A 12,906-nucleotide genomic window follows, 5' to 3' on the forward strand; every position below is an offset into this window, starting at 1 on the left:
ATAAATGGCAGTCAGGATTTGAATCCTGCTCTGTTGGGATCCAAAGCTGGCGATACAGCCTAGCAGCCCCTGCAGAGGAAAAGAGGAGCAATGCTCCTCTCCCGCAAAGGAGATGCCCAAGCCATGTGAATTAAACACCTGGTGTTTCTTCCCACTTCTGCCTTCATACTAGCTATGCCACTGCTGCCAGGGTCACTTTTGGTGCATCAGCCTCTGGGTCTCTTGGGTGCCAAAGGGCCCTACTAATCATCCTGACCTATGCACTCCGTGAACCCAGCACCCACTTCTTCCATCCTCCAGGTACATTTATCTCCTGTAGACTTTCAGGGCTGCTATGGGTCCTAGCCATCTATGGAAGGCATGATAGGAAGAATGTGAGCTTTGGAGTCAGGTCTGGGTTCAAATCCCAGTTCTCCACTTATAGCTGTGTTTCCTTGAACAAGTAACCGAACCTGTCTGAGCCTCAGTTGACTCATCTGTAAAATGGGTACAGTGACATGAAAACGGCTGAGAGGACTCAGTGAGCTGATGTGTGAGCACTGTGGAGTCCTGCCCATATGAGGCATGGTTATATCTGCCCGTGATTGTTACAGGCTGGGGCTTCCCGGCAGTATGGATGACCAAGCCCAGTGGGACATCTCCTTCTTGGAGGCAGTTTCTTCTGACTCAGCCTAAGTCAGCAGCCTCATAGTTTCATTTCACGTTTTTTCAAGGTCTAATATTACCTCAAGTTGCTGTTGTCTTGCAGTTTATGACCCACAATGGGAACCTCCGTGTGAAGGCCAAGTTCGAAGCCAGAGTCCCAGCTTTCTACTACATCCCCCAGGCCAACGACTGCCTGTGAGTGGGTGATTCCTTAGGGACTGGGTGAGGGGGCTGTCCTGGTTCCACCTCCTCCCCCTCTCCATCTTTGATGTCTTCATCTGTGGTGGTCTCTTCTATGGGCCTGGCGCGCAGGTAGATGCAGGAAAGCACTGGATACCATCACAAAGAGCACATAGGAAGACTGGTATAAGCCTCTTTCTGCCTCTATTGCTTAGGCGTGTCTCTTCCTTTCTCTGGGTCTCAGTTTCCACAGCTCTTAAATGGAGGATTTTTCTCTATGATCTCTATGATTTTTCTCTATGATCTCTGCCGGTGACATTCTTATAGCTTACAGATGGTGGCTAACTTGGTAGAGGGGATAAACACTAATATCTTACTAGACCAAGTGTGTTTCAGCTACTTTCTTTAGAGAAATGTGTCTAGGGCTGGTCAGGCACGGTGGCTCAAGCCTGTAATCCCAGCACTTTGGGAGGCCGAGGCGGGCGGATCACAAGGTCAGGGGATAGAGACCATCCTGGCTAACACGGTGAAACCCTGTCTCTACTAAAAATACAAAAAAATTTTAGCTGGGTGTGGTGGCAGGCGCCCATAGTCCCAGCTACTGGGAGGCTGAGGCAGGAGAATAGTGTGAACCCAGGAGGCAGAGCTTGCAGTGAGCCGAGATAGCACCACTGCACTCCAGTCTGGGCAACACAGCGAGACCCCGTCTCAAAAAAAAAAAAAAGGTGAGAAATATGTCCAGGGTTCTACCACCTCAGCTCGGGTTGGCTCTGAACAACTTGCCTGAGCTGCAGATCCCTAAATAATAACCAAAAAATAAGAATAATAGCCATGCACAATGGCCAGTGCCTGTAATCCTAGCACTTTGGGAGGCTGAAGTGGGAGGATCGCTTGAAGACAGGAGTTCAATGCCAGCCTGAGCAACATAACAAGACCCTGTCTCTACAAAAAATAAAATAAAATAAACTTAGCCGGGGCATAGTGGCACGTGCCTATAGTCTGAGCTACTAAGAAGACTGAGGTAGGGGGATTGCTTGAGCCCAGATTGCAGTGAGCTAGGATCACATGTGTCACTGCCCTCTAGTATGAGTGACAGAGTGAGAGCTAGCATTAAAAAAAAAAAAAAAAAAAAAGGCCAGGTGTGGTGGCTCACGCCTGTAATCCCAGCACTTTGGGAGGCCAAGGCGGGCGGATCGCTTGAGGCCAGGAGTTCAAGACCAGCCTGGCCAACATAGTGAAACCCCGTCTCTACTAAAAATAAAAAAATTAACTGGGCATGGTGGTGTGTGCCTATAGTCCTAGCTACTCGGGAGGCTAAGGCAGGAGAATCGCTTGAATCTGGGAGATGGAGGTTGCAGTGAGCAGAGATCACTCCACTGCCCTCTAGCTTGGGCAACAGAGTAAGACTTTGTCTCAAAAGAAAAAAAAGCTACTAATATTATTGAGCTTTGCTTAAGTACTAGGTCCTGTGCAAAATGCTTATGTGCATGTGTTTGTTTAATTCTCTCAACAACCCTACGAGTACTGCTATTATCCTTATGCTATAGATGAAAAAACCTGAGGTTTGTGGAGGCAGAACTGGTCTAGCCTGTCTGACACCAGGGCCTGGGTGACTGTGTCATGGCATTGGGAGAATTCAATATAAGAGGGGCACTTTGAAGCAGCAAGAGGGTTCAGGTCCCCTGGAGGTGAGGGTTAGTGTGGTACTGGTACCTAGTCGCCCTGGACCTCTGCAGATCTGACTGCCTGAGCCTGAGACTCCTTCCCAGGGACTTAGACTCGCCACCAGGGCTGCTAGACAGTGCCTTGTGTAAATGGGGAGAAGGAATCCCTTTAGGCTGACCCAGCCTCATAGGGGGTATGTCTGGCAAACAGAAACCAGCTGCATTTCAGCTGCCGAGCCTCAGCAAGGTGCTTTTGGGCAGCACACAGACTATATAACCATACCTGGTGGTCTTGTAATTTCTCAGTGCTTAGACGATTAAGAGCTAGTAACGTACTCTGGAGTGGCTGGAGAAGAACAGCTTTCTACCTGGAAGACCTCAGTTTTGTTTCCTAGCTCTACTGTGACCTAGCTGTGAGGACGTGGGCAAGTCAGCAAATCTCTCTGATTGTCGACATCCTCATCTCTGAAATGTAGACAATGATGCCTGCATCATAGCATAGTTGTAGAGATTACATGAGATAACTTACATAGAACCTTTCACATGCCACCCGACACACTGGTTTGAATCCATTTCACCGTGTCTGCTTCAGAATGCTACCTGTCCATGGCCAGTTTTGGGGTGTGCTGGCTCAACTTGAGAGGGCCTGTCTCATCTTGGCTCGCTGCTGCCACTCTGCCCTTTGCTCCAACCGCTCAGTAAACACCTGCTCTGTGCTAGGCTTCCTGCCGGCACTACACAGACATTACTCGCCATGACTCCAGCAGCAGCCCTGCACTTTAACCTTTTTTATCTGAGTACTAATGGCTACCTCCAGGACCAAGATGGGTGGCCCTTGGTCTCCATTCCTTCTCTCAGCTCTGATCTGGTGTCCAGGTTTCCACCCTCATGGTGGGCCAGGTGATTCTCCTCAATGATCTGTGGGCTGTGCACTAGGAAGGACTCTCTCGCTTTCTTTCTCTTTCTCTCTTTCTCTCTTTCTTTCTCTCTTCCTATATAGAGACAAGGTTTCACTCTGTTGCCCAGGCTGGAGTTCAGTGGCACAATCATGGCTCACTGCAGCCCCGACCTCCTCGGCTCAAGTGCTCCTCCCACCTCAACCACCCAAGTAGCCGGGACTACAGGTGCATGCCACCACGCCCGGTTAATTTTTGTATTTTTGTTTGTTTTTATTTTTGTAGAGATGAGGTTTCATCGTGTTGCCCAGGCTGGTCTCAAACTCCTGAGCTGAGCTCAAGCCATCTGCCTGCCTTGGCCTCCCAAAGTGCTGGGATTACAGGCATGAGTTACCATGCCCAGCCTGGACTCTTGATTATAAGTATCAGAAACTTTATTTATTTATGTATTTATTTATTTTTGAGACAAAGTCTTGCTCTTTCACCCAGGCTGGAGTGCAGTAGCACAGTCTCAGCTTACTGCAACCTCTGCCTTGTGGGTTCAAGCGATTCTCCTGCGTCAGCTTCCCAAGTAGCTGGGATTACAGGCACGTGCCACCATGCCCAGCTAATTTTTATATTTTTGGTAGAGCCGGGGTTTCACTGTGTTGGCCAGGCTGGTCTTGAACTCCTGACCTCAAGTGATCTGCCCGCCTTGGCCTCCCAAAGTGCTGGGATTACAAGTGTGAGCCACTGCACCTGGCCAGAAACCCAATTTAAACCAGCATAAGAAAAAGATGATTTTATGGGTTCTGGGGATGAGACTACCAGAAGGACAGTGGTGGAGCTGGCCTCAGGAAGGACCGAGCCAGGAGCTCAAACACCTTCAGGTCTCTCACACTGTCTCTGGCTCTCTTCCCTCCTTCTCTCAGCCAGGCTTCCTTCACACAGCTGGCAGCAAGGCCACAAGCAGGTGCCAGGTTATACCTTCCAGCGTGGCTCTGGAGAAAGCTCCATCAATGTCTCCTTCACTTTTGACCCTGTCGGTCCACACAGCCCAGAGCAGCAAAGAGCTCTGACCTACCAGGTTGGGCCAGATGCCCAGCTCTAGTCATTCTTGTGGTTACGGGGTAAGGTCATGTACACCTTGGAACATTTCCCTGGAAAAAGTGAGCGGGAACCAAACAATGAACATAACTCCACTCTCGGCTGCATGGTTTTTCTGTAGGACTCGTGGATGACAATTTCTGATTGAGGTCACATTAAACACCTACTATGTGCTGAGTAGGTGCTAGGCCCTTTATATACATTTAAACCTCTCAACAACCCAGAGGGCTAAGTGAGTATAACAATAGTGGCCCATTCCCCAGATTCAGAGGAGTTGGGTAACTTGCTCATGGTCACATGGTGGATAAATGATAGAGTGAGACCAGGTCCCAGGTGGTCAGATCCTAAGATGACTGCTCTGTCCAGTGTAGCCTGCCCAGACTTCATGGGCAGGCACAGGAAGAGGCTCCTGGACTCTCCTGCCTAAGCTCATGAACACGCAGCGGGAGCAGGCGGTGTCGATGGTCCAGGGGAGCCAGTATCTGTTTCATTGACCTAGAGAGCTGACACTGGGGTTGGAACAGCTCAGTGGTTCTCATATAGCCCACTGGGAGAAATAATTCCCCCAGAGGACATTTGGCAATGCCTGAAGACATTTTTGGGTACCACAGCTGGGGAGGGGTTCTACTGGCATCTAACGGGTGGAGGCCAGAAATGCTGCTAAACATTCTATGGAGCATGGGGCAACCCACAGGACAGCACAACAAGGAATTCTCCAACCCCGAATATTAATAGTACGGAGACTGAGGAATCCTAGGTAGCTGGAGCAGGCAGTGAGGCACTGCTGTGATGTACCCACCCTCAACTGCAAGGTCTTGGAAAAGAATGCATCAGTCCAGGCATGGTGGTAATCCCAGCACTTTGGGAGGCTGAGGCAGGAGGATCGCTTGAGCCCTGGAGTACAAGACCAGCTTAGGCAATATAGGGAGACCCCCATCTCTACAAAAATTTAAAAATTAGCCGGGTGTGGTGGTGCATGCTTGTGTTCCCAGCTACTTAAGAGGCTGAGGTGGGAGGATCGCCTGGGCTTAGGAGGTCTAGGCTACAGTGAGCCATGATCACACCACTGCACTCCAGCCTGGGCCACAGAGTGAGACCCCGTCTCAAAAAAAAAAAGAGAATGCATCAAACGCAGCTGACCACAGGCTGTCTCTTTTTAGGGTCTTAAAGGAACAATGGATTCGAGCTAAGTATGAGAGACGGGAATTTATGGCTGACGGGGAAACCATCTCACTCCCAGGTAAAGTTATTTCCATCATCTTTTGAAATCTATGTTTTAATGAGCTCTAGAAAGACAAAGTGCCTAAATATTAGGAGCAGGATCCATCCAAGAGATACCTGCTGTTCTCACTCTGGCCGCAGAGGCCAAGGTGTGGGTTCTTCTGACTTTGAAATAACAACACATCAGCTCATGGGGCTTTATGCTCTGAGTAGCAGAGAAGCATATTTGTCTCAGGTCTTTGCAGGGTCACAAGTGTGTACAGACTTTTTTTTTTTTTTTTTGAGACAGGGTCTTACTCTGTTGTCCAGCCTGGAGTGCAGTGGCACGATCACAGCTCACTGCAGCTTCAGTCTCCCACGCTCACATGATCCTCCCATCTCAGCCTCCCAACTAGCTGGGACTACAGGCACATGCCACCATACCTGGCAAATTTTTGTGGGTTTTTTGTTTTTTTTTTTTTTGGTAGAGATGGGGTTTCACCATGTTGCCTAAGCTGGTCTTGAACTCCTGAACTCAAGTGATCCTCCCACTTTGGCCTCCCAAAGTGCTGAGATTACAGGCGTGAGCCACTGTGCCCAGCCAGACTCTTTTTCTTTTCTTTCTTTTTTTTTCTTTTTTGAGATGGAGTCATGCTCTTGTTGCCCAGGGTGGAGTGCAGTGGCATGATCTCAGCTCACTGCAGCCTCTGCCTCCCGGATTCAAGCGATTCTCCTGCCTCAACCTCCTGAGTAGCTGGGATTACAGCATCATGCTTGGCTAGTTTTTGTATTTTTAGTAGAGACGGGGTTTCACCATGTTGGCCAGGCTGGTCTTGAACTCCTGACCTCATGATCTGCCCACCTCAGCCTCCCAAAGTTTTGGGATTGCAAGTGTGAGCCACCACGCCCAGCGTCAGACTCTTAATATAAATTGCAGGAAGACTCCTCCACTGGATAAACCAATTAGGAAAAGATGTCCCTGCTCCTGGTGAACTTTGTTCCATGTGCAGCTCAAGGCTTGGTGAGGAGCATGGGCTTAAATTCAGCCTCCCTTTCGACCATTGTGCAGGGTACAACCTCTTCTGTGGCCCTGGATCTGTGGCAGTTTCACCCCTCCTGTCCTGAGTCCAAGCTGACTCTGACCCAGACAGTAAAGTATACAAAACCATTCTTAGAGGGCCAAAGGCAGTGCTCAGCTCTCCTGGCTACCAGGACCACAAATGATTCTATTTATTATGTATTTATTTATTGAGTCAGAGTCTCACTCTGTTACCCAGGCTGGAGTGCAGTGGCATGATCTCGGCTCACTGCAACTTCCACATCCCAGGTTCAAGTGATTCTCGTGCCTCAGTCTCCCGAGTAGCTGGGATTACAGGCATGCACCACCACACCTGGCTAATTTTTATATTTTTAGGAGAGACAGGGTTTTGCCATGTTGGCCAGGCTGATCTCGAACTCTGACTTCAAATGATCTGTCTGCCTTGGCCTCCCAAAGTGTCAAGATTACAGGCGTGAGCCGTTGCACCCAGCCCATAAATTATTCTTCAAACCAGCAGATGCCTGGAGGGCACTCATTGTTTCTTTCTTTTCTTTTTTTTTCCCCCCCGAGATGGAGTCTCACTCTGGCACCCAGACTGGAGTACAGTGGCGCAATCTTGGCTCACTGCAATCTCCCCCTCCCAGGTTCAAGTGATTCTCCTGCCTCAGTCTCCTGAGTAGCTGGGATTACAGGCATGTGCCACCATCCCCAGCTAAATTTTGTATTTTTAGTAGAGACGGGGTTTCACCTTGTTGGTCAGGCTGGTCTTGAACTCCTGACTTCGTGATCCGCCCGCCTCGGCCTCCCAAAGTGCTGGGATTACAGACATGAGCCACTGCCCGGCCTTATTTCTAAAGTCTCATTAGGTTGATGTCAACAAGAAGTTGGGCAGGACCATATGTATTGAGTATGTATTTAGGTGTCTTTCAGAATCATTCTAGTATCTCAGGACTTTGCCTTCTTAAGGGTCTTCTTATGAGACAGCCTGATACACAGAAGGTCAAGGAAGGAAGGTTTTAGGCAGTGGGAAGTGCCCCTGAAGTGAGAAGACATCACAAAATTGGCCCCAGATGGGATCCTCGTGTACTGCAGCTGAAATAGGGAAGTTTGAGTGGAGATATTTTGGCAGCAGATGGAAGGCTCATTCTACCCTTGAGAACCTCAGAGATTCCTGAGCTGCTTGTGCATCTTAAGGTCACATGTGTTCACTCTTTGTCATCCTTGCTGCTTAAGGTAACCGAGAAGGATTCCTGTGGAAGCGAGGAAGGGACAACTCACAGTTTCTGAGAAGGAGGTTTGTACTTCTGGCAAGAGAAGGCCTCCTGAAGTACTACACAAAAGAAGGGGTAAGATGCCAGACCAACGAGAGCAGGTGCCTTCCTGAGCACTCTCACTCAACTAAGGTCTACATTCTAATCAGTGGTGCCTTTTCTTGTAGATAATCTCAGCCCCTGAGAGTTAGGCACAACATTTGGCTACTTTTCCTTGGTTATACAGTAAACCGGCCCACTAAAAATCACAATTTCTGTCCACCTAGAATCGGCTTAGACAGGTCCATGTTTAAGCCTTTGATGACCACTTGGTTTTGCTTCATTTATTCATTCACTTAAGAAACATTTATTGAGTATCTGCTGTGTGCTAGACATTATTCTAGGCACTGAGGATACAGCAGGGAACTAAACAAAACTCTCGTTCGCAGGGAGCTTTCAGTCTAGTGAAAGGAAAGAACTCCACAATCAACACATCAATATATAATATACCAGGAGGCAATAGTTTTATAAAGTAAAATAGAAGCGGCTGCGCACAGTAGCTCACACCTGTAATCCCAGCACTTTAGGAAGAGGTTGAGGCAGGGGGATTGCTTGAGTTCAGGAGTTTGAGATCAGCCTGGGCAACATGGTGAAACCCCATCTCTACAAAAAATACGAACATTAGCTGGGTCAAGCACATGCACTTTTGCATAGTGGCGCATGCCTGTAGTCCCAGCTACTAGGGAGTCTGAGGTGGGAGAATTGCTTGAGCATGGGAGGTTGAGGCTGCATTGAGCTGAGGCTGTGCCACTGTACTCTAGCTTGGGTGACAGAGTGACACCCTGTCTCAAAAAGAAAAAAAAAAAAAGGGTAAAAAAGCAGAGAGTGAGAAGATAGAGAACAATGAGAGTGTGTCAGGGAGTTAGGGAGTGCTGCGGCAGAGTGATCACGGAAGGCCTCTCTGGTGACATTTGAACAGATAACTGAACAAATGTGAGCATTGAGTGACATGGCTATGTGGGGGAGGAGTAGAAGTGGGAGCAACAGTGTGTGCAGAAGCCCTGAGCACGGGTATGGTCAAACACCTACACCTTTGCACCGATTTGAGAAAGATGATCCCTCTAAGAGGGTGCAGCCCCTGGGGCCCAGTCTCAAAAATCAGAAGCCTGGTTTGCAGTGACCAGTCAGCTAGGAGCTTTTTACACAGTGCACAAACTACTTAACCATAAGCTGCAGCCCTGGCCCTGAGCTAGAAGTGTGTTTGTTGGGTATAGGGCATCAAGGAGGGCAGAGTAACTTGTGCAGAGTGAGCAAGGAAAAGGGTGGAGGGAGATGAAGTCACATGGTGGAGGGCCTTGTAGGTCACAGCAAGACGGGATTTCTTTTGGTAACAATTTATTGAGATATAATTCACATACCATATAATTCACCCATTTAAAGTATGCAGTCAATTGACTTTTAGTATATTCACAGAGAGTACAACTATCACCACAATTCAGTTAAAAACTTTAAACCCCTTATCCCTTAGCTGTAATCCCCTGCCTCACCCCACCACTAGCCCTAGGCAACCAACAACCTGCTTTCTGTCTCTATGGATTTGCCGAATCTGTTTTTTTTCATTTTATTTTATTTTATTATTTTATTTTATTTATTTTTTTAGAGACAGGGTCTTCCTCTGTTGGCCAGGCTGGAGTGCAGTGGTGCAATCATAGCTCACTGCAACCTTAAATTATTGGCCTCAAGCTCTCCTCCTGCTCTGGGCTCTCAAAGCACTGGGATTGCAGATGCATACCACTCCACCCAGCTAATTTTTATTTACTTATTTTTTTTTGTAGAGATAGGGTTTTGCTTTGTTGCCTAGGCTGTTCTCAAACTCCTGGCTTCAAGCAATCCTCCGCCTCAGCCTCCCAAAGTACTAGGATTATAGATGTGAGCTGCTGCACCAGGCCCCTATCTGTTTTTTTTTATTGTAGCCATCTTCGTTGGTATGAAGTCGTATCTCACTGTGGTTTTGATTGGTGTTTCCCACATGGCAAATGATGTTGAGCATCTTTTTAATGTGCTTATTGGCCATTTGTATATCTTATTTGTAGAAATGTCTATTCAGATCCTTTCCCCATATTGGTCGGGCACGGTGGCTCACGCCTGTAATTCCAGCACTTTTGGAGGCCGAAGTGGGCGGATCACGAGGTCAAGAGATCGAGACCGTCCTAGCCAACACAGATCCTTTCCCCATATTTTAATTAGGTTATTTGCCTCTTTATTATTAAATTGTAATAGTTCTTCATATATTCTAGATACAAGTCACTTACACATGTATGATTTGCAAAAATTTGGGCTTTTGGATTTTACTGAGTGAGATGGGAAACAATTGGAGGATTTTGAGCTGAGAAGTGATATTATTTGACTTAAGCTTTTGATTGACTAATTGATTGATTTGAGATGGAGTCTCGCTTTGTCGCCTAGTGCAGAGTGCAGTGGCGCGATCTCGGCTCACTGCAACCTGTGCCTCCCGGGTTCAAGCAATTCTTTGCCTCAGCCTCTCGAGTAGCTGGGATTACAGGTGCCCGCCACTATGCCAAGCTAGTTTTTATATTTTTAGTACACTGAGTTCCACCATCTTGGCCAGGCTGGTCTTGAATTCTTGACCTCGTGATCCACCCGCCTTACCCTCCCAAAGTGCTGGGATTACAGGCGTGAGCCGCCGCGCCCGGCCTATTTATTTATTTTTTGAGATGGGATTTCACTCTGTCGCTCAGATTGGAGTGCAATGGTGTGATCTCTGCTCACTGTGACCTCCGCCTCCTGGGTTCAAGCGATTCTCCTGCCTCAACCTCCCCAGTAGCTGGGACTACAGGCGTGCACCACCACACCTGGCTAATTTTTGTATTTTTAGTAGAGACAGAGTTTCACCATGTTTACCAGGCTGATTTAGAACTCCTGACCTCATGTGATCTGCCTGCCTCAGCCTCCCAAAATGCTGGGATTACAGGCATGAGCCACTGCGCCCAGCCTGACTTAAGCTTTTTAAAAGCAGCACGCTGGCTGCTGCTAGGGTGAGTAGGAAGGAAGGAGGCCAGGGTGGAGGCAGAGAAATTAGTCAGGAAGCTGTTGCAATAACCCAACATGAAGAAGAGTGGTGGATCTGACCAGGATGGTTAGAAGTGGTCAGATTCTGGATATATTTTGGAAGTAGAGGCAATAGAATTTATTGAAGGATTGGATGTGGAGTGTGAGAGTAAGAGGAATCAAGGATGATTCCCAGATTTTTGCTCTACAAAACTACGGGAATAGATTTGCTATTTACTAAGGTGGCAAAGACTTAGACCCCTAAGGAGATGCTCAAAAGTCTTTTTTATTTTGAGATGCCTATTAGTCATCCAGTATAGACATGGGGAAAGAAGTTGGATGTATGTTTCCTGAATTCTAAATCCAAGTGACAGAAGTTGGACGTATGATTTGGAGGCTTGGAGAGAGTTTGGAACTGGAGTCGTCAGCATGTAGACTGGTTTAGTAATGGGACTGGCTAGGATCACCTAAGCAGGAAAAAGGTGTTCAAGAACTGAGTATTTTGGTTATTTGTTGCTGAGTAACAAACCATCCTAAAACTTAATGGCTTAAAATATCGATTTACTATTTCTCACAATCCTATGGGTCAGGAATTTGAGCAGGCCTCGGCTGTTCTGGTGTACTCCGTGTGGCATCAGCTGGGCTACTCTGCTGCCCTTAGCTGGCCAGAGATCCAAAGCTTTCACTAATGTCTGGTGCCTTGGTGTGCTCGATATGGTTGCTTTCTCTTCCTCATTCAGGAGTCTAGCTCAAGCTTTCTTGTGGTTTGGCTGCTGACTTCCCTAAACAAAAGTAAATGCTACCAGACCTCTGGAAGGCTAACCAGGAGCTGCATTCTATTGGTCAAAGCAAGTCATGCAACAAGCCCTGATTCAAGGGGAGGGGAAATAGATTCAACCTCTTCATGGATAGAGTGTCATGTACACACTGGGAGGGAAAGACCTGGTGAACGCCATCTTTGGAGACCATCTAGCCCATTGAGCCCTGGGGCATTCCAGTATTTAAAGGACAGAAAGATAAGAAGTTTTCAGCAAAGAGAATGTGAAATTGTGGCCAACAAAGTAAGCGAAGGATAAGCTCTGAGCACTTTAGCCTTCACCTTACTCTATTTCCTATATGTAGAATTACTATATATTTCCCCTGTTGCTTTTCTAGGCAGACCAGAGTAATGCTAAAAGGTCTGTTTATGGGGAGGAGAAGGGAGGATGAAGAGAAGTGGGTTAAAGGGTACAAACATATTGTAAGGTGGAAGGAATAAATTTAATATTTGATGCCAGAGTGGGATAACTATACTTAACAAAAATACTCGGGTGACCAACACCCTAAATATCCTGACTTGATCACTACACATTATATACATGTAGCAAAATTTCACATGTACCCCATAAATTTGCGCAAATAATAATAAAAAAATCTGTCCAATGTGGCCACAGTCTAGGACCAAGTGAAAAATGTTAAGGGATGAAGAATCTTTACCTTACAAGTTAGAGGAAGAATTTTTTCTCAGTCTTCAATGTAAAGCACTGAAGAATGTGACTTTTTCAACATTTTTGCTGAAATGGTACAAAAGGCAGGAAGAGAAAGCGCTACTGCAGTTAGGAAAGGTCACCAAACCCCAGCAGCTGCTGTGAGCTGGCCTCTCGGACAGGGCCTCATCACTGGTTGAAAAAAGTTGATCTGGTTTTCAGTCCTACACCAGTTCAGTCCAGAATAGTCCAAAAATAGGATAGGCTCCCTGTGTTCTTATTTATTTACTTCCCAGAGTGGATATTTTAAAATCATAAAGGTAACTAATTTTAAGGTAAAACTTTTGGGTAATACAAAAAAGGAAATGAAGTATAAAGAAAGTGAAACTCAAAAAAAAAAAAAAAAAAAAA

The 12,906-nt window shown here is 47.0% G+C and overlaps 1 protein-coding gene across 1 annotated transcript in view; it reads left to right on the forward strand.

Annotated features, from left to right (window-relative positions):
- ADAP2 (ArfGAP with dual PH domains 2) overlaps positions 1–12,906 on the forward strand; it is a 37,631-nt gene that overhangs the window by 5,310 nt on the left and 19,415 nt on the right. The window contains exons 4-6 of the mRNA XM_011992869.1: positions 749–840; positions 5,632–5,711; positions 7,944–8,056. Coding sequence (XP_011848259.1) covers positions 749–840; positions 5,632–5,711; positions 7,944–8,056 — 285 coding nt within the window. The remainder of the gene's footprint in view (positions 1–748; positions 841–5,631; positions 5,712–7,943; positions 8,057–12,906) is intronic.

The sequence above is a fragment of the Mandrillus leucophaeus genome, unplaced genomic scaffold, assembly GCF_000951045.1.
Source record: "Mandrillus leucophaeus isolate KB7577 unplaced genomic scaffold, Mleu.le_1.0 Scaffold419, whole genome shotgun sequence".
Lineage (NCBI taxonomy): Eukaryota > Metazoa > Chordata > Mammalia > Primates > Cercopithecidae > Mandrillus > Mandrillus leucophaeus.